This window comes from Bubalus kerabau, chromosome 4 (genome assembly GCF_029407905.1).
Source record: "Bubalus kerabau isolate K-KA32 ecotype Philippines breed swamp buffalo chromosome 4, PCC_UOA_SB_1v2, whole genome shotgun sequence".
NCBI classification, from domain to species: Eukaryota; Metazoa; Chordata; class Mammalia; order Artiodactyla; family Bovidae; genus Bubalus; species Bubalus kerabau.
This window is the reverse complement of record NC_073627.1, coordinates 171,858,044-171,884,251: the sequence shown is the minus strand read 5'-3', so window position 1 is coordinate 171,884,251 and position 26,208 is coordinate 171,858,044. Positions and strand designations below refer to the sequence as shown.

Genomic DNA, 26,208 nt, shown 5'->3' with positions numbered 1-26,208 from the left:
TTTCAACTGGCAATACATAAATTTTCAGTAAAGCACACAGGAAGGATTCTTACGGGAACATCTCTGATATTTAAGTTGGCTGGATTTGAACAAGTAATAGGATAAGTCTTCCCATAAGGGTTATGACATAAGGAGGGCCCAGCAGACGCTTAGGTGCTTTGTAGACATTATTGCTAGTCCTATCGGCCACCCTTCAGGAAAGGCATGTCTTCATTTCAAAGATAATAATGCTGAATTTCAGAGAGATGGAACTTGCCCAAAGCTACATAGCTAGTAAGTGGAAGAGCTAAGACTTGATCTCACATCTCTTACCCACACCTTACTGCCTCACTTTGTGTGACTCAAGTCTTATATTAATGATGTCTACTGTCAAAAAGCCAAGTTTAGCACCAGTGGCAGTCTAGTTCCAGTGCATGGCCATCATTAGGTAAGCCTAACTGAGCATTGTGGTCTCTGATTTACAACACACTCAGATGCACTAAAGAACCACAGATATTTCTCCTTTACAGATTTTTTTAAAAATAGCAATTAAAAAAAAAAAAAAGGCAATGACTGGCTCTGACTCAGAATATGACACTGTGCTTTGCTATGGGATAAAGTGGGAAGAAATCCCTCATGTAGTTACCTAGGCCGGCTGCCAGCCTTCCTGCCAATCACAGTTACAGATGGACAGTAGGTGGTTTCTTCATCTTCTCAGATCAGTGCCATCTTGTAAGATGTAGGAGAGGGTAAATTGAGGATAAGAAATGAAGAATAAAACAGTTGGTATTTTTTCCTGTTGCTTTGCATATCCTGATTCTTGCCTATAAACGGATACCTCCTTAGAGAAAATGAGAAAATAGGATTAAAAGTCATGCATGTACTAAAAGCTGTACAAATGGAACATGACTCGAGGTAAAGAAAGCATCTTTTACAGGTTTATTGGTCCGTTACTTTAAGTTAATTGAGGTAAAGAAACCTTTTTAAAATTTACAAGCTAATAGTTTTTATCAAGCAATACAAATTCATTTGTTTTATCTTGAAATGTAATACTAATCCCATAGTAAACAATGGACAGAATTTTTACACAGATATGAAAAAAAAAGTGGACAAAATTCTCATGCCAGCATCAAAAATGCAACAAGAATTTTTTTTTTTAATAATCTCTGGGTTCCGTAATAAAAAAAAAAGTGACATTCTTTTTAAAGTTTGGTAGCTTCATGAAACAAAGACTTTGATCTGTAAATCACTTTCTCATCTACAACACACATTCTCAAGCACTTTTTTTTTTTTCACAGCTTTTAATTTGGCTTAATGGCAACATGGACAGAGGAGAACACATTTACACGGAGGACTTCATCAATACCTCAAGGATTTCCTTTTAAAATTTTAAATGTAAAGAATGATTTCTCAAATAATAAACGGTCGATAATTTGGACATGACCTAAGCAAAAAGGTTTGGTTTTTTCCTCCCCCCGCCCCCAACAGTTAAAAGTTAGAAAGTTTGCTGGCAGTTTATTTCATGGGAATATATCAGATGTACCTCATGTCTGAACACATTCCCGACACACAGACATCAGGGAACAGGCATGGGGGACAGAGGACAGGGCCCTACAAGACGGGACCAGACCGCAGGGGTGCCCGGGGCAATGGCGCTGACTGTTGGGACGTGCTGGTTTGTTATTTGACGAGGGCCCAGCTGACTCAGGCCTCACTCTATCCCACTGGGTCACATTTTTGTTTGCAGTGTACTCTCTCCTCCTCACGTCCCCACTGGGGAAAACGCGATCCCCCTTCCCTCCTTCCAGCAGCATCCGTGACTGGAGGGATGGTCTGAGACTGTGAGCCAGCCTGCCACACAGCCGTGTGGGCAGGGGCTGCCTGCTCACACCGGCCTCCAGGGAGCCCAGAACCACCTGGCGAGAGGGCTGCGCTGCCTGGAGAGGTGCACCGTGCGGTACCCAATCGCTGGCTTTTATTAACAGCGAAAGCTCTGTGACAAAGGACGAAAGTCTGTGAGTCAACACCCTGTGTTCGCTGTTTTTGGCATTTCAACCTGTGGAGAATGTCTATGTAAAAGACGCTGCTCGGAGGCCCCCACAGTACCATTTAAAAAGCTCTTCTACAGAATCGGGGTAAACCTTTAATATTGTTATCATCTATAGAGTTCTTTGTATCTGTGATTTGTCGATGCTGATACCATAATATCCTCTGCAATAAAAAATGTGCCAAAAGGCACGAGATGCGTCTTCCACACTTGAAAACAACAACGACAAAAAAGGTTTTGTGGTCCCTGTATTTCCTGACATTATCAAAAAATATCATTTGGCAATAGCAGTACTTAGCTTTCTCTTCCCAAAAGGCAGCCCTAATTATGAACCTCACTTTCTGGCTTGTTTCTTTAAGAGGAATGAAGACTGGCTAGGTTAGGCCTCAAGTGTTTAAACTGAACAACTGATTACATCTCTAAAAACTCTTTTCTAACCAGAATCTAAACAACAGTAGTTGAAGAATAAGGCATATTAGTAGGTGTTGACAAATTCTCAAAAAGTACAGTTAGGCTTTTAACAGTCTGTGGCATGTCCAAAAGTCTGGATTTGTTGTTTTTCAAGTGCTAAATACACAATGTTTATGAATGAGACAAATATCTTACTGGTTTGTTAGAGTTATTTTTTCCAAGCACTTATTTACAGGCTACCTATGGTAATAAAAACTACCTGGATAACGTTTTTTTTTTTTTTGCCACACAGAAAGGGTTAGACAGTCATACCCAAAGAACATTTCAAACACGTATGATTGAGAGAACAGTCGCACCCCCTGTAACACCCCTCCCCCAAAGCTTTTCTAACACACACAACCCTGTGCCTGTTCCAATCTGTGCAACATGGGGAGACCTGGTACCCTCAATCTAAAAAGCTGGCCACCTACTGGGTGGGCTGATGAAAAAAATCAGGTTTCTTAAATTCACTGAATTCAAAACCGCAAGGAGGTGAACAACTCCAACACACCCAGCTCCATCTGTAGGTCTGGCCCAGAGGGTGGCAGGCAAATTTGAGGGAAACGCCGTCGGAAGAAGAGAGACCACAGTGAGTGAGTGGGTGCGTGGGCATGCTCCACCTGGTGGCCCCTTGGGGACTCTGGGAAGGGAGAAGGCAGACCCAAATCCCCAACATAATCTTGTGTTACCCCAGCCTGATGATGAGACCATCCTATTTCCACAGACCTTGAGAGTAGGCCATGAGTGAGGAGGCAGGGACCAGCATTGGCGTGCCCTACCCTGACCACACACAGACCTACACTGGCCTCATCTGTTTGGGTCTTCGGATGGGTTGAAAATGGGCTCCACCCTGGCTGCTCTAAAGGGCTGTTTCTGCTCAGAAGATGGGCTAGTCTGGACTTTGCTCTCCCTTCACTCTCACCAGCTCAGGACACAGGGCAGAGAAGGACTCTCATGAGACTCAGTGAACGGCGTCGAAACAGAATCAAGTGCTCGCGACTTGAATGCTGTCAATGGCAGGGCCAAGTCATACAAACTCCGAGTGCCTCTTGGGCTGATACTGTCCCAAGAGCAAGTCCACGTGCAGACAGCCACATGGCAGGTTCCCTTCTCTAGGTTGAACTGCCCGGCGTCCCAACACAAATGGCAGCCTTGCAAGCAATGAGGGCCAGGTGTGCCTTTTATTCCTCCTGTTGTGGATGGCGACTGAGAAAACACATTCAAGTCAACAACACGTAAGACACCCTCTGGGTGTGGCTGAAATTTGGCATGAAGACACCCTTAGGTTACATTCACCACCATCCCTAGAGGTGTGCTGGTTTGTTATTTCAGCTAAAGAAAGGTGTGTGGCGGGTTCAATGAGCAGCACAGAGAAATACAAGCCAGTCACGTCCACAATTGCACTTATCTGAGCAATCATCGTTAAGTCTTAATAAAGGGTAAAACCCAACCCCGAACCTGGCCTGAGCAGGAGCAGAGGTTCCTTGCTTTGAGCATAGTAGCTGAGAGCCTTCTTAGCAATCCAGCACCAGGTAAGGACGAGCAGTGTCCCTAAAATGCTATAAATCACCACTGCTCTCTTCAACCTCATCTGCATCTCTAAGATCGCTCAGTTTCTACAAGTTCTGTCTTCTGCCCTAGCCTGGACTTCTAACCCAGGTGAATGGAACCTTCCACTTCCCCAGCCCAGGGACAGTCAACAGGCTGACTTTCCACTCCACGGCCATGTACTCAAGTTTCAACCTGTCCACATGCGTCTAAGGTAGAGACACAGCCTCAGGCAAACATCTCCTGGAAAATAAACACTAGAGAGGAGTTGGTGATTCACGACTTTGTGGAGCCATGAAGGATGGGGTGACGAACCAGGAGGCAGTCTTTGGCACAGAGGTCTCTGGGTTACGCTTCTCATGGGGAATCACCTTTGTGATGATGGAGATAAAGAGGTGAATGCTCAGGGCTGCCGACCTTCGGTGGGGGGGCCCATGGGGATGCGAAGGGCTGGAGAGCCTCCACCACTGCCTACTATCCCTTGCCTTCTGGGCCAGCCTCCTCATCTCATCAGATGCCAGCCAGAAGTAAGGGACAAAGGTTCATTTTCTGGAACGACCACTCCTCCAAGGAAGGCTGCAAGGTACCCTGGTCCTCCAAGCTCTGCCACCAGTGGCAAGCTGGAGGTTGGTTTGCCTCATTCCAGCTCTCCCTGGAGGCTTAAAAGTACAGGCACTTCACTGAGGGACCACACAGAGAAAGAAAAAGCCCAAGATGCCTGCAGTGCTTCAGAACCAGTCTTCTGCCTCCAATCATGTAAGAGGATGACTGTGTACCCCACCTATCTCCATATGTCCCAGCAAGGAACCTGATGGGTTTCTTCTGAAGGGCTGCCTTCTTGCCCAACTGACCTCCCACAGGAACGTCCCTGGGCTCTGGCCAGTAGCAGCACACTAGAGTCTAGTCTTCCTGTAACTCCTTCCATGGTTCTTCCCAAGCATTTGTCATGTTGGACATTTTTAAAGCATATGTTCCACCAGACAAGACTTTGCACGTTTGCCAAGATAAGTGTTCACCTCTAGGACAGTCTAGTATCTTCTGCCAAATATCCACAGAAGGCCATCAACCCACTATCAGATACACGCCCTGATTCTACCAGCAAGCTGTCAGGCTGGACCCACACCACCACAGCCACACCAACAGGATGGTTTAGAGGTAGAATGAAACACTGAATCACCTCTCGGGGTCAATGAACTCTTCTTACCCTTTTTCTCCACTGATTCATCTCTAATTGTACCAAACGGAAGATTCACATCAGAGGATTTTAGAATGGCATGAACGGGGTCTAACAGTGCACGAAAGTACCAACTGACACACAAATTATCCCTTAAACCATGACTTTTTCAAACATGATGAAAACGAAACCAAACTCTTCTGGGCTGTCCAACGGCTGCCCCAAGATCACCTCTGCAGCTGGAAGCAGGATGCAGTGCCCTCCGGAGGCTGCGTGCTGACCAGTATTTGCAGGTTCACTTGCAAACACAGCAGGGTCTCAGCACGGCTGTTTCATTAAAAAAAACAAACAAACAAAATAATAATACCGCTTATTTGAGGCTCAGATTTATAATTTTATAGAGATGAGCCACAGACGAAAGAACACAAACATGACATAGGTAGTTTCACCTCTAGAGGGGAAAGGTAACAAGCTGGAGGAAGAGATCCTTTTTGTCTATTTTGTGTTGACACACTTGAAAAGGAAACCTGTTACAGGTCTGAAATGAAGGCTTCAAATGGAGCCAGGAGGAGATGTGAGCTTAACTAGGAGCAAAGAGTTTGCTGTCACACATGTCATCTTCGAGGCCCATCTAGATGCAGGCTCTTCTTTCTGACTAGGAAACAGTAAAGTTAAAGCACTTCATGTAGACCATTCATTCACCCTAGGGTTTACAAACCTTCACCGTATCCTAAGAACACGCCAGCCTCTCTCCCAAAGGTTGCCCAAACGTTCAGTGGACACAGGAGGAAACATTAAACTAGCAACTTTTGGTGAGGTAAAGGCAAATTGCACAAAGTGGACATGGGAGGTGGGGCTTGCTATACGCCCGCTGACCTCAGCAACTCTCAACAACTCAGTTATTCCGACTTCAGGACAACAGATGACCCCTCTCAGGCCTGTCTCTCCACCCTGATGACGTTTAACAAGCAAAATAACGGTGAAGAACGTCACAGAGAAAAATGCACCCTTTTTTTCATTTTACATAAAACAGTTCCCAATCTACTACATTTTAGTGTCAGAAAACGAGTTTGGGGGACACTGCTCCCTCCACTTCCCAAGGCATCGGCATGAGGACAAAGACCCTGGCTGGCTGGCTCTAGCGTGGCTGCACCAAGACACCGATTTAAATGGTCCCACATGAACCAGAAACCGTAACATAGGTGTCCCTCGTGACGGGCAGGCAGCAGGCCACACTCAGAGCCACACAGACCCCTGGACATTAAGGACTTTTCCTGGAGGCGCCAACACCACCTTCCAGGCCGAGACGAGTCAAGGCCCATGGAGGCCAATGTCAGAGTGGCTGGGCATCCACAGAAAGCAAGCGCTGCCTCCTGTTCATGCCTTCCTCATGGCCTTGCGAAGCAGGACCCGGTTCTCTTCCTCAGCAGGCAACTCTGCTGGCCCCAGAGAGGGGACTGTAACGAGATGTCAGAATGTCAGCTGAGGGCTGACGTGTCCCTCAGTTTCAAATCTTTGTAGTGTCCCACCGGGCAGGCTCCTTCACACCACGGAGGCACGCTTCTTCCGCCGAGAGATGACAACAGCCCTTTATGGACTCCACCAAGGAATAAATACTCATGGAAAACAACTGTCGGACAGAGGCAGCGGGAGGGGGAGGGAAAGGAATACACTGAGGAGAGATGCTGCTGCGGCTGTTTTCTCGGTGCCACGTGTCCGGAACCTCAGGGACATTCTGGGGTGGGTGCCAGGCCCTGCGTAGGTAGGAGAGTCTCGGTCCCGAGAAGGAGCTTACTTGGCCTCTTGCTTCTCCTGCAGTAGCGGGATGATCGACTCCCACGCCATGAGGCACTGGAATGACAACACACACGCAGCGCGTCAGCGTGGAGATGCAGATTTCAGGGTCAGCTTTGAGCTACCCCCCAGTCAGTCCTGCTGTGTCACCTTTGTCTAATGACGCCCTACACGGGTTATTCAGAGCTTGTGGAAAGAAGGGAGGCAACGGGTGTTTGTTTTGACTCCTCCCCCATCTCTATGAAAGACAACAATGACTCTAGGAAGCCTAAGTGAACTATCTGTAAAGCTCATCCCAGTGAGTGGGAAGGTATTCACTGAAAGAAATCCCCTCCCTTTCAAAAGCAGAAGAGAGAGGCAGGCTGCAAACCCTTGGTGAGGCCCCAGGTTCCCATCCGGGGTGGAGACAGTGCTCCACGTGTGGGTGGGAGGTAGAAACCGTCTTGGAATGGGCCAGATGTGTGACTCGGGGCGCTCTCGTTCAGCCACCTCGGATCTGAGGTGGAGAACTACACAAGGCCTTCCTGAGAGGCAGCACCGGGGTGAAGCAGGACTTCGTGCTGAGTCACTGGGGAGGAGGAGACACGAGCAGAGGGGAGCAGACACACATCCCCAAGTCAAGCCAGGGGAAGGGAGTGGTGAATGGCTCACCGCTTCCTTCCTTGGTGACTCTGAAGTTGGAGAAGAAGCTGGACTCAGACCCTGCTCTACAGAAGGAAGCCTGGGGAGCCTCAAGGAACTTGCTGTCAGAGAGAGACCCAGAGCGGGGTCCATGGCATCCTGGATCCCGCTCTCTACCCCTGCCATCATCTCTCCTCTGGAAGGTTCTATGTCAGTGATGGGGACCAAGGCCATACCAGCTTGCCTGCTTGCTTTCTTCCTTTTTTAGCATTTTAAAGATATATTTTATTATATAACTATTACATGGAAACATTTTCACTGTAAAAAAAATTCAAACAATACAAATGAACCAACTAAATATGAGCTTTCTTTACCAAGTGAAATACTGGCCAAATGCTCAAGCTTTTCCCACCCCAGGACGCTTACATATGTTGCTCCCTTTGCCTGGAATATTTGTTCTTTGTCTCTGTGACTCAGGTTAAAAGCTGTGTCCTCAGACTGGCCTTTCCTGCCCGCTCTGCTTGCCCCTTCCATCCTGATCTGAATGATGCCTCCCTCAGCTTTTCTCCCAGCTTTGTTCTTTTCCTGGAGGGCCTGCATCTCTCTGAAGAGGTGGGATTCTTGGATTAATGTGTCTCCTCCACTAGACAGGGGGTTCCCTGATAGCTCAATTGGTAGAGAATCTGCCTACAATGCAGGAGACCCCAGTTCAATTCCTGGGTCGGGAAGATCTGCTGGAGAAGGGACAGGCTACCCACTTGAGTATTCTTGGGCTTCCCTTGTGGCTCAGCTGGTAAAGAATCCACCTGCAATGCAGGAGACCTGGGTTTGATTCCTGGGTTGGGAAGATCCCCTGGAGAAGGGAAAGGCTACCCACTCCAGTATTCTTGCCTAGAGAATTCCATGGACTGTATGGTCCATAGGGTTGCAGAGTAGGACGTGACTTTCGCTTGCACTTACCACTAGACAAGGGGTCCTTATTGGAAGGACTGATGCTAAAGCTGAAACTCCAATACTTTGGCCACCTCATGCAAAGAGTTGACTCATTGGAAAAGACTGTGATGCTGGGAGGGATTGGGGGCAGGAGGAGAAGGGGACGACAGAGGATGAGATGGCTGGATGGCATCACCGACTCGATGGACGTGAGTTTGAGTGAACTCCAGGAGTTGGTGATGGACAGGGAGGCCTGGCGTGCTGCGATTCATGGGGTCACAAAGAGTCAGACAGGACTGAGTGACTGAACTGAACTGAACTGAATGGCAGGAGTCCTGCTGCTCTGTGTATCGATGTGTGCAAGGGACGAGGCACACAGATAGTACACAAAAAGCATCTGCCAAGACGAGGCCCCAGGGCAGGGGCCCTGTTTGTGGTATAGTGGGAGGACACAGATAAAGGCCCTGGGTTTGAGATCTGGGCCCTGGAAACACTGGAATTAATCACCAAGCAGAGGAGGGGACATCAGCTGAGTCAGCCCTGGTGCAGTGGGAAAGTGGGGGACAATGAGGGTGGGAGGGAGGGAGGAATGGAAGCCCCATTCACTGCATATCAACCACATGCCAGGCACATTCCAGGTGCTCCGGCATCATTTCAGAGTTTCTTCACCATCATTCAGTGGAGAAGGATCACTCCCATTTTACAGAGAGAGGCACCCTGCCTAACAGCCCAGTCAGCAGACGAATGAAGCCTTGGCTGAACCTGGAATGATATTTCCACCTGTGGGCAGGCAGGACTGTCCCCCTCACTGACAGTGTGTGGGACTCCTCAGACCTGTGGACCCAGTGGAGCCAACTCTGACCCTAGTTCAGTCATTCACAAGTTGTGTGACCTTGGGCAGAGTTTTAAAACCTTGCTGAGCTTCCATGTCTTCAGCTTTAAATTGAGAGCCTCTAAAACCCACTTCACAGTGTTATGGTGAAGGTTAAGTTTAAATTTAGCAAGCTAACATATGCAAAGCATCCAGCCCAACGTCAACTCAGACACACAGCGAGCGTTCGGAAGAAAGATACTGAGAAAAGGAGGATGGCCCCTCCCGCTTCCCCGAAGCAGTCCATCCTCGACCTGGCAGGCAAGGGCCATTTCACGACTCTTTCCCTTAACCCTCCTCCAAACTAAGATGCAGACACGCTGCCTCTGAGCAGCGGCCAGAGCATCAGTGTTTTTGAAGGAGATGGATTCCTCCAGTTTGGGCCGAGGACGTGTTTCTAGAATTGTGGTGGGAGTAGCTGAGTTAATGCTTGTCCAGCTTGATTTCAAGTCTACAGGTTATTTGTTGAATTATGATTGGGCCATTCTTCATCTTCATTAAGCTTTTAAGAAATATTAGGATTCATTAGCAACCATGCTCTAGAGTTGGATGTGCTAGGGGCAAACCTTGACTGAGGATATTCAGCTGCAGCTTGATGACAGTCGAGCCTGTGTGTGTGCGTGTGTGTGTGTGTTGGGGGGCTTAACCTGAAGTCCACAGATCAAGGGACTCATGAAAAAAAAACTGTTTTTAGTTAATAGTTTTTATTGTTTTAACAATAAAAAAACAATAAAAAAAACAATAGTTAACTATTGTTAAAATAGTTTTAACTGTTTTTGTTAATAGTTTTCCTTTGTAATCCTATATCCTTTTGTATTAGGTATTTAAAAACAGTATTTTAAAGTCTATTTTAAAAAACAGATAGTATTCTAATAAGGAGTCTCTAGGCTTCACCAGATGACCAAAGGGATCCATAGTAGAATAAATGTGAAGAACCCTTAGGTGCAGAACCACAGAACAGCCTGACAGGGCCCCAAAGCCTCCATCAACTGGGTGCATCCATGTGCTACAGGCCTGACTGGGAAGCAGCTGCTAGAAGAACTAGAGGGCTTGGAGGGTAAAACCAGTTTCATCAGCAAGTGGAACCCCTGTGGAGGGGGGCCCCGGTTCCAAACCCAGCACCACATGTAGCAGAGTGGGGCGAGGACACACGGGTTCACTAAGGCTAAACACGTAAATTAAGGGAAGGAGATGGGTCTGGCAGGATCCTTCTGGACTTCTGGCAGGCCCTGACCAGAGGCTCTGGCTATTAAGGGGAGGGCTGTCGTCTCATCATCAGCTCATTACCTTCTCGTAATACTGGATGTTCTTGTCGGCCATTCCCATGAGCAGCTGCCGAAAGTCCTGTCTCTTGTTGTTCTGCCACCTCTCCATGTCGGCTTTCAGATCAGCATTGAAACACTCCATCCGATCCTGACACTTCTCCACATCTGCTGGGACCTGGGAGGGGGATGCGTACATGAGAGCTCTGTATGTATAACAAGGACCTCATGCCCCAGGCTCATGTTTGTGAGAGGCCAGATTACTGTCTTATAATGCCACGAACACATTCCCTCCTCTGGAGGTGCAGGCATAGCCTTGGGTTTCCAAGTGAAAGAAGGAATTCTGAAAAGTGCCATCCCTGACCTAAATATTCAAACCCATCCAAGCTAAACAGTGACTCATGGGGGAAACACCTGCCTGTTTACAAACAGGAAGAAGAAACACTGTGATTTAGAGTCATCTGTCTTTGGTTCCTTTTAGGAGTTACCCATCTGTAAGTGAAAGTGTATGTAGGTTTTGCAAGTGTACAGCAGTGTTTGGTACTGCCCTGCTATTCTCCCATGCCCCATACTGAAAGCAGAAAATCGGTGTTTCCACATCACATGAACTGTCCCATTACCCGTGACGTTTCTCATTAACCAGAGAATTCGCTGCAATAAGAAGACAATTGGCCCACTTTACAAATCAGCTGGAGACTTATCCATGTACTCTCAGATAGCAGATAATCAAAAATAAAGAGTCAAAACTGGGTAATTCTGGGGAAATGGAAGGCAAGTTGTTTATGCATGCCATAAACCATGAAATTCAAAGAAGAAATATACAGCAGGCTGGTTCTAGTTTTCCTTAAGGAAGTTTAGAAGACTTTCTCAAAACAGAACTAGGTTGCCTGAATTTCACAACTTTCACTTTGCTTTGCTGAGTTTCACCCACTCTACTCCCAATATTGTTGGGTGTAGATAGTTGGATAGTATAGTTCCAATATAGTTGGAAAGAAAACAGCCAATATTATAAGAAGGTAATAGGAAATGGTAACCCTAGTACCCAAAACATAAAGCTGGCTTCTCTCCTAACTCAAGAGGCTCCACTGGACTTTGATGGTGGCCAGGGGGTTGGGGGCAAGGAAGGAACCTGCCCAAAGGTGGGTCACACTGTCACCTACCAAATGCTTTCACAAAACAAGTGGGGCCTTGTACATTTTGTGTGCTGGGGCCTCTGATCCTGAATGTAACCATCAAGGTCAATCTCTACCAACCAGGGAAGTTTTATACCCAGACATTATGGGCAAGGAGCCCAGAAACAAGGCCAAGCCTGGGGAAGCTGACTCCTTCAGGGTTTCCAAAGTGCTGAGGGCACTTGGCCATCTGCCAGCCAGACTACCTGGCCATGGCTGCAGTACACAAGAGCAAGGGAAGGGGAGCCACCCAGGCGAGGGGATTCAAGAGTTGCCTGGCATGGAAACTATGCTGGGAGAGACGAGGATGAGTGAGAGAAGAAGATACAGAAAGATATCCTAGGCAACTGAAAAGAAAAGAACTCTGGGGGGTTCCCTGATGGTCCAGTGATTAGGACACTGATGGTCAGCCCTTTCACTGCTGTGGGCTCAGGTTCAATTCCTGATTGGGGAACTAAGGTCCTGCAAGTTACTCAGCAAAACAAAGTAAAACAAGCGAGGAACTTTTAAGGGCCAGGGTGAGTGTCCTCTAAAGCACTTATATTCCTGGAGGAAATTTTAAAAAGGACTCGATTTTTATCTTCTGATGCTGGAACTGAAGTCACTTTTGCCTTTCCCTCCTGATTAACCTGTTACTGTTGGCCACCTTGGGGGAAATTGAAGTAAAAACAATACTGCCTTGACTTTGCATCTGCAAAGTCTGCAGAGCATCCCTGGCAAACATCCTGGGAACCAGCCTCCACCCAGCAAACCAGGCCTGGCCTCCCCACCCGGCACAGTCCACTTCCCTTATTCCTCTTGTGACCACGGCTAATTATAGAATCTGGGGAAAAGTGTCCAGAAACAACATCCTGTTGCTTAACAAAACTGCTGCAGCAAGGAAGAAAGCCAGGCTCTGAAAGGAAGACTTCCTAGACACAGTGAGAAGAGGCGTGTAGGCTCTCTGATTCCAGGGAGTGCTTACCTAGGAAAGATTCCTGGGTCTGGTCTGGGGATGGAAACTCTGGATTGTATGGCTGCCTGAGCCTCAATGTGGGAAATGTTTTTAGCTTATCATTTTCCCAACATATTCCACACGGGGCACAGAGGGGAGATCAAAGTGCTTAGGTCTCAGCAGGCAGATCTTGTCTCAAGTCCCCCAGAGTCTAGGTGGGAAGAAAACAAACACGGCTGGACATGGAGAGAGATGGTGCTTTCACTTCACTCGGAGCCTGTGACATGCACACTGTGAGGAAAAGCTGGAGACTGAGGACAGCGTGGATGCGGGAGATGGGAGGAATACCACTGAAGCGACCCCTCACAGAAGATGGAGGGACCTCCCAGCGTTACTGTGGGGAATTCACCTTGCAATGCAGGACATGGGTTCAACCCCTGGTCCAGGAACTAAGATCCTACATGCCGAGGAGCAACTAAGCCTGCACCCCACAACTAGAGAGCCCGTGTACTGCAAGAAAGCATCCCACATGACCTGGCAGAGATCCCACTGCTACAACTAAGACCCAGCCATACAAGTATTAAAAAAAAAAAAAAAAAAAGGTGGTGGAAGTGACTCCAGAGGGACAGACAAGTGTCAAGAGGTGAGACAACCCCTGGACCCACCTCAGGAACGGCTCACAGGCCACAGACCCCCAAAGACAGAGAGAGAGAGAGAGAGAACCCCAGCTGGCAGAGAACAAAGAGTAGAACTCATGGAAGGGCCTACACGCACAGGGTTACTAAAGGAGTTGGCAAAAGTTATTAAGAAACCTGGACACAGAAGCAGGAAACAAGTCAGACAGCAGGGCCATAGAAGCACAAGGATGGAGGAGGCGGGGGCGGGGAGGGGGGGGTGGGGAGTGGGAGTTAAAAAGAAGAGAATAACAGCAATCTTGTGTTAAGAGGTGAGCTGTACTCTGAAGTAACCAGCTACCGAATTGCCCAACTTTATGGAGAGGAGGGCCACTGGGGCTTGCTTTCCTCTCATTTTTGTTTGTTTCTGGATGATGTCTCAATTTACCCATAAGCAACAACCAGCATTCCTTCTTATCTCAGTGTTTTGATTTTTTGACTGAGGTACTCTTAGAGGTATTGTCTGGAGGGGTTGGAGATGGAAATATCCAGTGCTAACGGTTGGGGGCTGCTGTTCACAACCCACCAAGGAGGACAAAAAAGTCTCCAGATAAGACTTTGCTGTTATTTAGTTGCTAAGTCATGTATAACTCTTTTATGACTCCGTGGATTGTATTCTGCCAGGCTCCTCTGTTTATGGGATTATCCTGGCAAGAATACTGGAGAGGGTTGCTATTTCCTTCCCTAGGGAATCATCCCAACCCAGGGATCAAACCTGCATCTCCCCTGGCTCCTACATTGGCAGGTGGGTTCTTCACCACTGACCACCTGGGAAGCCCCAGATAAGACCTCATGACTGGCAACTCGTTTCATACATGATATTTTACTGGTGCACTGGGACGACCCAGAGGGATGGAATGGGGAGGGAGGAGGGAGGAGGGTTCAGGATGGGGAACACATGTATACCTGTGGTGGATTCATTTTGATATTTGGCAAAACTAATACAGTTATGTAAAGTTTAAAAAAAAAAAAAAAAGTTAAAAAGAAAAAAAAAAAGACCTCATGAGACCAAAATTTCTGAAGAGAGGACAAGGCTGCGTTCTTCTTTTTGGTTGCCCTAACTCTCATGAGAAGTTCCATTACAGGATATGAGTTATGGAGTGAAGGGGGGAGGGTAACACAGGATGAGATAAAGCATATATCTGTGTTAGAGAGCAGGGCAGGAATGTGAGTTCACTCAGCATGCACTGAGAAATGTATCACTGAGCTCTTTCCATGAAACAGGCATTGCTCGGCCCTACATATAAATCTCTAAGTTTCCTTCTCAGAGGTAGGCTGGAGACATAATATTATCTGTTCCCATGATGACAGGAGATGAATAAAGTCTTCAAAGATTACATAAGGCAGACATGACCCCAGTACTGGGGGAGAGGGGGGACTCATGGCTACTGGGGGACAGGTGCCAGGACCAAGGACAGAGTCAATTCAAGACAGCTGTCTTCTCAGTCACATGCTGCTAACTGAAAAACGGGCAGAGCTTCCTAACTGGCGCCGCGTGAACGACAGCAATACTGGTCCCCCCAGCCCCCATGAAGTCAGAGCTGGCCACCTCCAGTTTCAAGCAATCTGGTCTTCAATCCCAACGTTCCATACAAATATTTTCATTTTCTATGTGACCTGCGAGATGGAAGAGAAGTTGAGAAAACACTGAGGCAGGGTAAAGTTTGAGAAGAGGCTACTGAATCTGGCAAATATTCAGTAAGAATGCTTTTTAAAAAAATAGATAAAAAGAAGCAAACTTCAGAGAATAGCTGGTGAGGAGGGAAAAGTGAGCGCTCAAGATGTGTGGAGAGCGGACACTGAGGAGAGAGGAGCCCTGGGCTCACATGCACGATGGCTTAATAGACGGGCAGACACAGAATGAAGAGCCAGGCAGGCCCAGGTTCTCCCCCCTAGTCCCTCCAGGATCAGCCACACATCTTCCAAAAGCAGGAAGCCTCCCCCTCAGTGAAGCAAAGGTTGCTGGGAGCCCTCGCAGTGGGGATAAAGGGCTCCAACTTGGGAACCAGACATATCGGGGGTCCAATTCCGGCTCCACCATGTGTAAGCTTTTGTGGGTGGGTCACATAAGTCCCCTGAGCCCTGGCTGCTCATCTGTAAGGTGGGAACCGCATTGATAGAAGGCTGTTGTAGGAATTAAACAACGGAGGTGACAGAGCCCTGCCCTGCTGTGGTGGATTACTCTGGCTTCCTAAACCAGGCTGAGGTCATGGCTCCTGTGGAGAGAACTGGGAGTCATCAGGCGTGCCTCTCCTCACTCACCAGAGGTTATCTGGAAACAACAGATACTCCTGCAGAACTCTCAGGCCTACGGAAGCTCCATATTCAGAAGTCCCCCTGTGTCTATCTGCTATTTCAGAACTGGAGTTCTCGCTACCCACTGGCACATCCCCCTCATTCCAGAATGTTCACCATTCTGGTGGTTCTAAGAATTTGTAAAGGTCCACCGCCTTTGAGAGGCTTGTCCAAGTGGCCTCCAGCGCCCCTTCCCCTCCTCACCCGCGCTCACCCTGAGAAGCGGCACATCTTGCCTTCTGCTCCATCCACGTCTGCACCACAGGCCTGCCCCCATGATGGTGTTACCCACTTCCAACAGCCTCTGGAAGGATCCAGTACCAGGCTTCAGTGGGTCAGGGCCTGAAACAGCCCCTCTCTTTCTCTTTTAACCTTTCATAAAACATTTTCTCTTGGCATCCCTTCTTTTTTAATTTTTTGAATCAACATGTGACTATATACGCATTTGAAGAGAGTCAAACGCAGAATACAATGTGCCTGGTCCCCCGGGGTTTGCCCTCACAGGAGTCCACATTAGAGTGTGCATGCTTTCCATCCAGTTTTAAATGCAATTCCTCGGGCCCTCTCTGTTTCCACTAATAGCTTTGATAGCTTCTAAGGAAGGGCAAGTTCTCAGATTTCCCTAAGTCCGTGGTCCTGACAGAGGCAGCAAAAAGCAGCCAGCTCCCTCCTTGCTCAGAGCCTTTCATTTCTCCAAATTAAAATCAAAATTAAAATAAGGAAGCAGAGTCTGCACAACCAAAGCTCCACTTGCCTGAGAATAAACCACCTCAGGGTCTGTGGACTTTCCTTCACCTAAAACCAAAGCAATCTTTAAATTCTATGATACAAACATTTTCCTCCATTCCAGAGGCCTCACCGCTGCCTGACCCCAGCACAGCACACGCCAAGAAGCCGCAACCACCGGGCTCGCATCCACCCGGCCAACAGCCGGAGTCACAGGGCTCAGTCCTCTGTCCAAAGGCATCCATCCACACCCCTGTGAAATCCCAGTGAGGGACACTGAGACCCAAGAGGCCAACCCCTTCTCCTGGGTTACAGAGAAGTGGTCAGTTTTCAACACCTCTCCGTGGCTTCACATAAAATCAACTTTGCCTCACTCTTCAGAGCAATCTTTCAAGACTTCACCTCAAAAGGAAGTCAGCCCCCAGACTCCCTCAGATCTTCTGTTTTCCAGCCCAGACCCCAGCCTCCCTGTGAGAAACCCCCATCTTCGGGTGGGAGTCCTTTCCTTGCCTGCAGCCCTGGGATGGATCTGTGAGCAGTCTTGCTCCCATGACAGTTACCAACAGCAGAAACTGTTGAGTCCTGGGGGAATATCAGCCCTGACCCGCTTCCTGAAAGCCTGGCTCTTTTCTCACCAACAGCAGCTCTGGAAAGTGAAGCTCAAACATAAGACATTAACCAGAACACAGCCAAACCTTAAGCTCATTTCCCACAGCAGCTGTCTCTCTGTTGCTAGGACATCTGGGAGGCGTGGGGACGCAGGGGATACTTTGGGACACAAGGAAACAATGCCCCCAACAGTGCACTCAGAAAAAGAATTTTAATAATTAAAAAAAAAAAAAAGTGGCAACAAACCTCGAAAATGAAGCTCTCATTCAGCATTCCTGCTAGAGGCAATGGGGAGCCAGTCTGGACAACAGAGGACCCACCAGCAGAGCATCTGTTATTGCATCGGACACTCGACTGATTCTCCCATCTTCACAGCAATCACATGGATGAATCCCACAGAGGCTGGTGAGCAAACCCAGTCTGAGCTGGGAGACAGAGTGGGGATTCAAACCCAGGGCCATCTGATTCCAATCCTATGCTCCGCCTACCAAACGGTGGTTGATTGAACGGGCCGCCAACCAAGCCCTCCACGGTCCACCAAAGCAGCGGCTGCTCCAGACCCCAAACTGGAGACACAATTTCAGCTGACCCCACTGTTGATTACACTTACCTGCGTTGTCAAATATCACCATTGCTATATGAGAAGCAAGTTCACTTTGGAGTGGTTCAGAATCCCACGAGACAGAGGGAAGACACACTGCGCCCTCCCCCGCCATGCTGTGCTTAGGGTGTGGGAATGTTTGGAACCTCCAGATTGGAAAGAAACCCTTCCCCTTCTTGGAAGAACTCTTGTGGCCAAGAGAATGAGTTGGATGGGTGAGCTAGTGATGCTCCAGGGAGGTGAGAGCAACAGCAGCAGGAAGATTTCAACACCCACTGGGAGGAGAGAAGTCACCCAGGCCGGCACAAAGGGTAGAGCACGAGGCCGAGCCCCACAGCTGAGCTGGGTGGGACGCGGGAGCCAGAAACAGCAGCGTCCTCTGCTCCCGGGCTGTCGTGACCTGCAGGCAACCCGCAATCCCGGGCACAGTCAGCACTTAATTCTGCCTATTACTCATACCCTTTAGTTCCTGTCTTTAGTAAGGCACCACCCCAAATCGGGCTGAACATCTACCAGAAGACAAAACTGGCCTCTGAGAAAGCTTGCATGGGGTGCTGAGTGGATAGGACGTCTGATAGAACTATTTAAGTGACATCTTTTAAACAGGATTTTCAGTTTCCAAGCTGGGCTAGAGGCAGAACTTCTTGTCTCTCCTTCCATCCCTCACCAGGAAAAGTGACTTCTGTACTTATATTTAGAAGCTAAATTGTTAAAAGTGAGATTTTTAAATACAGTATCCCTTGTCATTCTTTTAAATGAGACTGAGATGTGGGCTCGGCAGGCTGCACCGTGTTCCAGAAAATCAGAGGAGCAGCTTGGAGCTAGTCAGCGGGACTGGCAGCTGCAGACAAAGGGCAGCTGGGCACACAGCAGTTTAATAGTGTGCCTCTCGGCTTCGGTGCTTTTGGGTGGGTTACAGTTTTGACAACACTAATCTAGACTGTTCTCCTTTCTCCTCAGTCCCATTTCATAGACAGGAACTGCCTCTGAATTGCAGAGCTGGAAACCTCAAAAAAAAAAAAAAAAAAAAAAAAAAAAAATCCCAGGAAAGAGTAAGAAAAAGCTCAACTCCCAATGTACATCAGACATAAAAGGGAGCAAAAAGAGGAAAAGAACAGCACCAACCCCACCCAGCTGGCACTGGTCACTTTGGTCATACCGATCAAGGGACGTGAATTCAGCTGGCACAGCTGTGGGGTGTCACAGCCTGCCCGCCCCCGGGGGTTCCCCTGACCTTGGGCCGCTCTTCCTTCTTCAGAGCCACAGCTTCCAGTTTGGCTTCGTACTCGGCTTGCACTTGGTCCCTCTTCTTCAGCACGCTCTGTGGGCGGGAGAAAGGGAAGCGTGAGCACGCCATTGCTTCTGCACCCCGTACCTGCCCAAACCACCGCCACAAGCTCCTAGGATGGTCTGGCCGCAGCGGACATGGGCTCTGTGTTCCTAGGACGGTCTGGTCGTGGCTGACATGGGCTCTGGAGAAAGCAGTGGAGGAGGGAGAGGAGAATCGTGCTTAGAGATGGAGCTTTCCAGTGCAGTAACTCAGCCTGATGCTCAGTCACTGAATCCCAGGGAAGGGTGGGTGGGGGGAGCGGTGCCCACTCCATGGGTATGCGGATGAGGGGACCCTCAGTCCCCCTGTGCACAGAGACCTCAGCTGTGCTGGGACATGGAGGCTGGCAGGTGCCAAGGTGGGATGTTGTCTGAACTGTTAATGGAAAAGTCTAAGTCAGGAGAGTTCTTGTCTCTTTAATTCATTGAGTTGACCCCTGGTGGACTGATCTGCTCATTGATCCACTATTAGCCACATATCTGTCCTCCACTCTGGGTCGGGTACTTGAAGAGCAAAGATACACAGCTCGGACCTGAGGGTTCTGTCTACGGGAGACGTGTGGACATGGAACAAGGATGCTCGTGCTCAAAGAGCCACGGAAGAGGTCAGAAGCCCTGCGACCACATGGGGAGACTGCCAGACCCAGCGCTGGATGGGCACAGCCTGGGTGGAACTAGGGGGAGGCAAGCCAGGCGCCCAGGATACAAACGCTAAGGGGACACTCAGTCCTGAGTCCGTGCAAGTTCAAGGCTGGCACCCGAGTGTGAGTCCCTAAACTTATGCCCTGGGCGCCTCCCTCTGTCTCTGCCGCTCAGATCCCAGCAGGTAGAACAGAAAAGCTTACGGTCAACCTTCTAGAAAAGCATGTTTCATCCAAAGGTTTCTTTTTCTTCTTTTAGTAGAACCACAAGTGGCAAACCAAGAGTAACAAAAACTTTCTTTGCCACTGACTCAGAAGTTTCTAATCTCTGAGTTTCTAATCTCCTGTTCTCCAGCAGAGCGTGGGGTCCGGTGGGAGGGGGCCATTCCTCGGCCACCGCAGTGGACACATTCAGTTGTACAACGTGCTGAAACGTGATGAGTGACTGAATCACTGACAACACTCTGGGGACAACCTTCTCATGGAAGGTGTCAACATGGGGAACCCCAAGTCTCCCCTAAGTATTTACTTGGAGAAGTGTTTCTGCATGAGAAGTGTTTCTCCACGAGAAGAACGTGAGATGAAACCTGCAGTAGCTTTGCTTTTCGTTGTTTTCCTCGCAGCTTTCTTGTAGGTGCTCTGAGGTCTCCTCCCCACACTCATCAGCCTCGGGGCCCAGAGCCTTCTGCTGTGATGGAGAGGATCCACGACCTGCATGGACCAGCACAGCGGCCACTAGGCCCACATGCCGACTGAGCTCTTGAAATGTGGCTGGTGTGACTGAGGGACTGGATTTAAATCTTTATTTAATTTTCCCTAATTTGAGCTTACACTGAAACAGCCACCGATGGCAAGCGGCTGTCGTACTGGATGGGACAAATCTATAAAGTAAACACAAAAGAACAAAAAAGCCAGGGCTCCTTTCTAGATGTCACAGAGCCGAAAGCATTCTAAATCCACTGGTCTCGTATGAGCAGTAGCTGCTCTCCGTGGGGACACAAACGTGGTTCCCTGGGGGCCAGGAGGACAGGGGTGGGGGGTGTTGTTGAGGAACCTGGTTCTGCCTTGTACTCCCTTCACAGGACGCCTCACATGGTTTGGGGAAAAGCACGCGTATCCAGGCTAGGAACAGGCTCCACAAACGAGTTGTTCCAATGACACACCCCTGTCAGTGTGGCAAGAAACTCCCAGCCAAAGCTAGAAATGCTCTTAAAATGCCTTCCAAACACAGTAAGCACGGTGTGGCACGTCCTCAGGTTCCAGTCCTCAGTTCTGCTGAGAGAGTCTCAAGTCTCTCTGATGAGGTTGCCCAGGCCCTCAGGCAGGGAGAGATGGTGACAGGAGTCCTGTCAACTCCACTCAGCTCACTGCGTGGCCTCTCCCCTGCCTCAAGGCAGACGAGGGGGCCCAAGACTCAGCCGCACTCCCTCCCTTCCTCAGGCCTGCCCTGGCGCCAAGGAGAGCTAAGGGCTCTTTCTCTTCAGCTGCTGCCAGCCCGGAGCAACCGGAACGCGGCCTTCTCCTGAAGCCTGAAGAGGGGCTCTGGGCTAGCGCCCCTACCTCACTGGACTGCAGAAAAAAACTCGCAACAACCACAAAAGCTCGCAACAACCCTGCGGAAGTGAAAGGGTGCTATCTCCGCTCTACAGGCAAGAACAATGAGGCACCACAAAGTGACCTGGCTGAGGCCACACCGCCGGCTAAGAGCACAGTGGTGACTCACTCAGGCTTCTCTGCTGAATTCCAGAGCGCATGTGGTTCCCCAGCCTGCCAGCCAGGGCAACCTGTTCCGAATCAAGATAAACTGCTGAAGACTACCGTCCTTGTGGGAGCACCTTCGTACACCATGGGCGGTAGTCTGAAGGGACTGGCCTCCCTCCCCAAACAGCACAGACTCTGCCAATAGACCCGGCCACGCTGGCCTCTGGTTGAGGGGGTCTCAGCCTACAACGGAGTGAAAGGGCCTTCAAGATACTGGGTCAGCATCTGCACAGAAGTTTCTCCAGCACCGAGTGATGGGCAAAAGGCCTTTACCCTCTGAGCTCTCTGATGCCAGTGGATGGGGGGATACATGCTTCCCACCCTGCATCCTTCTGCCCCGGGTCTGCACGGCCATCCCCACCCCATTTCTGTCTTGCCGTAACATCTCTTCATTTACCCACGTGCTGGAGATACGACAGAGAGCAAATCACACAGAACCCTCGCCTTCGTGGAGCTTACGTTCCAGGGAGGAGGCAGACAATACACAGATAAAATATAATCAGCATAAGAGTCTGGAAGGTAATGCTGGGTGTTCAGGAGAAAAAACATAAACAGAAAGGAAGATGTGGGGCACTGAGGGTTTGGGAGATGGCGAATCGCACACGGGGTGGCCAGGGAGGACCTCGATGAAAGGAGACTTTTAATCAGAGACACGGAGTAAAGCTCTCTCAATGCTATATATAGATGTAATGTAGAGCATTTCATCATGATTTCGAAATGGTCCCAGTAACCTGGAACTTCACTACTTCTCTTTTCAAATGCAGAGGGGGGAAAAATGACTCCTTACTTTAATAAATAAATTGCAAGAAAGAAAGTGAAGTTGCTTAGTCATGTCCGACTCTTTGCGATCCCATGGACTATAGTCTACCAGGCTTCTCTGGTCATGGGATTTTCCAGGCAAGAGTAGTGGAGTGGGTTGCCATTTCCTTCTCCAGTGAATCTTCCTGACCCAGGGATCGAACCCAGGTCTCCTGCATTGCAGGCAGATGCTTTACCCTCTGAGCCATTGCAAAGAAAAATAAATAGAGGGAGAGGGATTCTTAAAGTACTTAAGAACTATATCAAGCAATGTATGGATTTTATTTATATCCCACTTTGGAAAAAGCCTAAAAACAGTGCCTGAGATAACTGGGGAAATTGAACACTAACTGGATATTTGAGGAAATATTAAGGAAAAAAAATATCTATTTAGGTGTGACACTACAAAGCTAGTGGAGGTGATGGAATTCCAGTTGAGCTATTTAAAATCCTGAAAGATGATGTTGTGAAAGTGCTGCACTCAATATGCCAGCAAATTTGGAAAACTCAGCAGTGGCCACAGGACTGGAAAAGGTCAGTTTTCATTCCAATCCCAAAGAAAGGCAATGACAAAGAATGCTCAAACTACTGCACAATTGCACTCATCTCACACGCTAGTAAAGTAATGCTTAAAATTCTCCAAGCCAGGCTTCAGTAATATGTGAACTGTGAACTTCCAGATGTTCAAGCTGGTTTTAGAAAAGGCAGAGGAACCAGAGATCAAATTGCCAACATCTGATGGATCATCAAAAAAGCAAGAGAGTTCCAGAAAAACATCTATTCCTGCTTTATTAACTATGCCAATCCTTTGACTGTGTGGATCACAATAAACTGTGGAAAATTCTGAAAGAGATGGAAATATCTTGAGAAACCTGTATACAGATCAGGAAGCAACAGTTAGAACTGGACATGGAACAACAGACTGGTTCCAAATAGGAAAAGGAGTACGTCAAGGCTGTATATTGTCACCCTGCTTATTTAATTTAAATGCAGAGTACATCATGAGAAACGCTGGGCTGGAAGAAGCACAAGCTGGAATCAAGACTGCCAGGAGAAATACCAATAACCTCAGATATGCAGATGACACCACCCTTAAGGCAGAAAGCGAAAAAGAACTAAAGAGCCTCTTGATGAAAGTGAAAGAGGAGAGTAAAAAAGTTGGCTTAAAACTCAACATTCAGAAAACTAAGATCATGGCATCCGGTCCCATCACTTCATGGCAAATAGATGGGAAAACAGTGGAAGCAGTAGCTGACTTTATTTTTTTGGGCTCCAAAATCACTGCAGATGGTGATTGCAGCCATGAAATTAAAAGACGCTTGCTCCTTTGAAGGAAAGTTATGACCAAACTAGACAGCATGTTGAAAAGCAGAGACATTACTTTGTCCACAAAGGTCTGCCTAGTCAAGGCTATGGTTTTTCCAGTAGTCATGTATGGATGTAAGAGTTGGACTCTAAAGAAAGCTGAGCGTAGAATAATTGATGCTTTTAAACTGTGGTGTTGGAAAAGACTCTTGAGAGTCCCTTGGACTGCGACGAGATCCAACCAGTCCATCCTAAAGGAGATCAGTCCTGAGTGTTCATTGGAAGGACTGATGTTGAAGCTGAAACTCCAATCCTTTGGCCACCTGATGCGAAGAGCTGACTCATTGCAAAAGACCCTGATGCTGGGAAAGATTGAGGGCAGGAAGAGAAGGGGATGATAGAGGATGAGATGGTTGGATGGCATCACCAACTCAATGGACATGGGTTTGGGTGGACTCTGGGAGTTGGTGATGGACAGGGAGGCCTGGAGTGCTGCGGTCCATGGGGTCACAAAGAGCCGGACATGACTGAGCAACTGAACTAAACTGAATAATGTGGTCCTTTTTCTTTTTTAAAAGAACACTTGGGGACTTCCCTGGTGGTCCAGTGGTTAAGACTTCACCTTCCAAAGTAGAGTGTATGGTTTCAATCCCTGGCTGGGGAGCTGAGATCCCACATGCTACATGGTCAAAAAACCCAAAAATATAAATAGAACCGATATTGTAACAAATTCAATAAAGACTTTTAAAAATGATGCACATTAAAAAATTTTTTTAAAGAATGTTTGTATTTTAGAGATATGAACTTTTGTACGAAATGATGTAATGCCTGGGACTTGGTTTAAAATAAGCCAGGGGGTGGGGGCTGGGAGCAGGTGGGAGGAGAGCTAGAATAAGATGGAACGTGAGTGGGCGAGTGTTGGAGCAGGCTAATGGGTACATGGAAGTACACTTCCACTTTACTTTTGGATATGTTTGAACATTTCTATAATAAAAAAGTTAAGCAATGGAAACATAATACGTGTCATCCAAAATGTTTACAGAGCAAACTAGTAACAGCTATTAAACAAAAGCATCAGGAAATTAGATCACAGATACTCGGCAGGCCAACACGTTTGTTCAGGTTTTTTCATACCATCTTACGGAAAAACCCAAAGTTACGGAAAAACCGAATGAACTTTTTCGGCTGACCCAGTACATCCTGTGGTTTGGCTCTCAGCATCTGCACTGGATGTTTTCCAAAGTGCCATGGTGGTCAGGATCAACCGGAAAGCCCGACACCCAGGAAACAGGAACGCCACCCCTTAAGGAGGCTGTGGGTTCACAGACGTGGGGGCGGAGGAAAATGCAGTCCAAAGACAGCCCCAGTGCAAATGGTCAGCAGCTATCCCGAAGGCTCCCAGGGTCCGGAAAGTTTTTAAGCATCAAATCCTTTTGTAAGAGGTGAAATGGGATTGAGACAGTAAATGAGAGCAGCAGGAGCAGCTCAGCCACACGAAGAGAATGACAGTCCAGAGTGGCCTATGGTCTGGCATGCCTAGAGCTGACAGCCCAAAACACCCAGGGGGAGTTTGTGTACAATGATGAGTGTTCCATAATAAAGAAGCTCAAATGAGAATAAAACTCAAACACACAAAACCAAACCAAGTCCAGACTCACAGAGAACAGATCAGTGGTTGTCAGAGAGAAGAAGGGTTATTAGGAGGGTTAGGAAATGGCTAAAGGGGATCCAGAGGTACAAAATTCCAGGGATAAAATAAATAAGTCATGAGGGTGTACTGTCATGGAGAACACGGTTAATAACACTGCACTAACTTTGTTAGGTGACACTTATCTTGGTGATCATTTTACAATGTATGCAAATGTGGGATCATAACGGGGCACACATGAAACTGATATATCAAATACACTTCAATTTTGAACATTTATAATAATTAAAAAACATCTGACACCCAACATAGCCCTGCGGCCTGTCTTTGGGTGTCCGTCTATGAGAGCATTTCCCTAGAGGCAAGAAAATCAGTCTGAATTTGACCTGGTGACATAATGTGTGATTAAATGGCCACACTTAGGTCGCCCTTCCCAACATGCTCTTTTTCACCCATTCCTTCTTTGATGACAGACCACCTGTGAGTTCAATTTTCTAGGACAATGTTGCTAATACTAAAACCACACATCATGCCTTCATTTTAAACAGTATTTGTTACAGATAATTTGAAAAATAAAGAAAAATGTAGAGGAGGGGGTTAAGCATCAACCACCTCATCTTTTAGGCATGGCCTGTAACATGTCTTATCTTCACTTCCAGTCTTTTCTCTTGAATGCCTCTGATGCCCCCCCATTTCTCTGTTTTCTCTTCCTGTTTTTCAGATATTGGATCTGAAATATTAGATGTCTGGTCTGGTCCTCTCATTTTTATATATTTCTCTCTCCAATCCTCCGTCTGTCTTTTTGTTTCATTTTATAGTCATTTCCGTAAACTGTTCTTCTAACTCTCCTGTTTGTGGTTGTTTTTTTTTTTTTCCATTTCTATCCTGATCATCATTCCATGAGCTCTTTGCTTATTCTCTGGAACTTTAACAATGCTTATTTTATAGCTGTGACATCTCTTCTCTTTCTGAAGACATCAATGAGTTTTTTTCCCGGAAAAGTTCTTCTCCCTCAGTGATGTTTTGTTTTTCCTTC

At 47.8% G+C, this 26,208-nt stretch overlaps 1 protein-coding gene across 6 annotated transcripts in view; it reads right to left on the bottom strand.

The window, feature by feature from the left end:
* Nucleotides 1–895: 895 nt before the first annotated feature.
* SNX30 (sorting nexin family member 30) overlaps nucleotides 896–26,208 on the bottom strand; it is a 108,304-nt gene continuing 82,991 nt past the window's right edge. For 5 of the 6 annotated variants that reach the window (XM_055579344.1, XM_055579347.1, XM_055579350.1 and 2 more), the window contains 3 exons: nucleotides 18,925–19,011; nucleotides 10,705–10,857; nucleotides 896–7,049 (listed from right to left, as the gene is read on the bottom strand). In XM_055579344.1, the coding sequence (XP_055435319.1) occupies nucleotides 6,990–7,049; nucleotides 10,705–10,857; nucleotides 18,925–19,011 (300 nt within the window). In that variant the 3' untranslated portion in view covers nucleotides 896–6,989. Of the gene's footprint in view, nucleotides 7,050–10,704; nucleotides 10,858–18,924; nucleotides 19,012–24,450; nucleotides 24,955–26,208 lie in introns of those variants that run through there. The other variant, XM_055579349.1, reaches the window with a different exon arrangement.